General features: G+C 38.3%; 1 protein-coding gene across 1 annotated transcript in view; it reads left to right on the top strand.

Annotated features, from left to right (window-relative positions):
- LOC119569446 overlaps positions 1–1845 on the top strand; it is a gene marked incomplete at its 5' end in the record, with an annotated part of 2121 nt that extends 276 nt beyond the window's left edge. Inside the window, 3 exon segments of the mRNA XM_037917606.1 lie at positions 111–198; positions 316–610; positions 613–1845. Of these exon segments, the coding sequence (XP_037773534.1) occupies positions 111–198; positions 316–610; positions 613–1445 (1216 nt within the window).
- Positions 1846–2671: the final 826 nt, after the last annotated feature.

The raw sequence follows: 2671 nt of genomic DNA, 5'->3' as shown, positions 1-2671 counted from the left end.
CGTTTGTTTTTTTATATATGCTATAATCTAACGATTCGATATTTCCTCCATTAGAGACATGCCATTATCGTTGGCAAAGTTTGAGTTTCACGTTTTCTCTTCGTACTTAGGAAAACACCGATATATCAAGTATGCATAAGTGAAAGAGATGGAAGACTTTGGTGGAAGAAGCGAGACGACCTCGACCTCAACTTTAAGGTTAGTAAAACTACTTAGAAGGCTTATTTAGATGCCAAAGTATATATATAATTTGCTTCTTGCTCTCACTTGTTACTCTTCTCTACTCTAGTTCACACTTCTCATAACTCCTTTCAGGTCCTTGAAAGAGGGACAGATACACAGGACGTGGTCAATGCCATGTGGGACGAAGGCTTCGAGAGGGACGCGGCCGTCTGGAAATCTCGCCTGGTGCCCGCCGACGCCCACGAGCCATGTCCGATGCCCGAACTCCAGGCAGCTTACCCCTACCAGTACAACTTCATGACCTGCACCCATCATGCCATAGGCGATGGCATGTCCATCGCCCACCTCTGCCAAGGTTTCCTCGACATCCTCAACACAATCCTCGACGGACGCCAGGTCGACGACAAGCCCCTTGGGATCTTCCTGTCCAACGAGAGATCGCGGCAAAGGACGAGCTTATTCGAAAGCAGCTTCTGAAGGACCCGGAGCGCCTGGAGGGACTGAAGGCCGAGGTCCTGAGGGCGAACAAGGCGCCCATCCTCCACAAAGCGTTCCCTCGTCCGACCGTCGCCAAGCCCGAGACCAAGCACATCATCAACCACTTGGAGGGGAAGACACACGACGCATTCGTCCAGCGGTGCAAGAAGGCGGGCGTCTCCTTCGGCTCCGGGATACAGGCTGCGATCAACATTGCCATGGTGGAGATGGTCAAGGACGTGGGCGTTGACGACGAGTACCACGACATCAGCGTCAATCTGGCAGCGGACCTCCGCAGGTACATGCAGCGACGGCCCCTCCATGTGCTAGGTCTCCACGCCCGCACCATGGCAGTCGTCACGCGCACGCACAAGGACACGCGACAGAGCTTCTGGGAGTACGCCGCAGATCTCCACCGGAAGGTCGGAGCTCAGGTCAAGTCGGGAGGGGTCCTGCAGCAGGAGGTTGTTCGTAGGATGGTCTTGCCAAAGGTGGATCCCAAGGAATTCTACACCGTATCTCCCGAGCCGATTCGAGATTATGGCTTCAGCAGCCTCGGGGATTTCGCAAAGGTCATCCCAGGAACTGGTAAGCATGTGCAGATGACCAACCTCCTTCATTACAGTGCTGCCCACAAGTTTATATACATGAATTTCCACCAGGTGTTTACCTTCCGAGGCCGGTGCACCTATTTCTTCTGCTACGCAACTGATCAGATGTCAGACGAGACAGCCCAGTTACTCGCGAACAAAGTCCTTGAAATCATAGCAGAGGTTTCCAACTAAATCTTTACCAACAAGGAAAGATTTGTGTACAATATATTAATACAAATATCTTTAACATCTTTGATAAGGATGTTTGTATTAATGAGCTCTTTCTTGCTGATGGTTTAAAAATCGTCATTCAGTACAGTACACAGAGATTAACCATAAATTCTTTCCACATGTATTTTGGTAAAGAGGAATTCATACCAGAAATACTCGGTGAATAACCAAAAGACAAAGCAGGGCAAACCTGTGGCTTTCGCTGTATCATTTTTCACATTTTGATATGTTCATATTTGTACTAAATCGATTGTTTCTTTTAAAAAAATGAAACTGCTGCAATCGATGAATGATGAATTGTCTTGTAAATAAGCCGATCATGGTATTAACCTCTTATAAAAAAAAAAAAAAAAAAAAAAAATATATATATATATATATATATATATATATATATATATATATATATATAGATATAGATATATAGATATATATATATATATATATATATAATAAATATAATAATATATATATATATATATTATATATATATATATATAATATATATTATATATATATATATATATATATATATATATATATATACACTATTAACCCCACTAGTCTTGACGCAGCCATTCTGAATGGTAAGAGTACTGACACTAAAGAAAAGAAAATATATATCGATAAAAGAGGACACTAAATATACAATGACGTTTTATATAATGATTGATACTAATGACAAAACGTAACCGTTGCTTGTAATAGATGTAAGTTTGGCATTTATATTTTGATCACACTGAATGTACAGTGACACTGATGCTTGCCAATAAAAATAAATAAATCTCTGTACAGCTTCTCTACCTATAAGGTGTGTATAAAAAAAAAAAAAAAAAAAAAAAAAAAAAAAAAAAAAAAATATATATATATTATAAATATATTATATTTCTATAAAATATATTATTATAAATATAATATTTTTATTATGTATGTATATATAATATATATAATATAATTATAATTATATATTATATAGAGAGAGAGAGAGAGAGAGAGAGAGAGAGAGGAGACCCCACACACCACCCCACACAAAAACACACACACAACATATAATTTATATATATATATATATAATATAAATATATATATAATATAATATATTTATAAAATATATTTATATACAAAAATTTTATATACAATTATACCATATTGCATCTTACATTATATATATAAAAAATTTATATATAAAA

This window comes from Penaeus monodon, unplaced genomic scaffold, assembly GCF_015228065.2.
Source record: "Penaeus monodon isolate SGIC_2016 unplaced genomic scaffold, NSTDA_Pmon_1 PmonScaffold_15193, whole genome shotgun sequence".
NCBI lineage: Eukaryota > Metazoa > Arthropoda > Malacostraca > Decapoda > Penaeidae > Penaeus > Penaeus monodon.
Note: the sequence above shows the minus strand (reverse complement) of the source record. Positions and strands in the feature narration are given on the sequence as shown.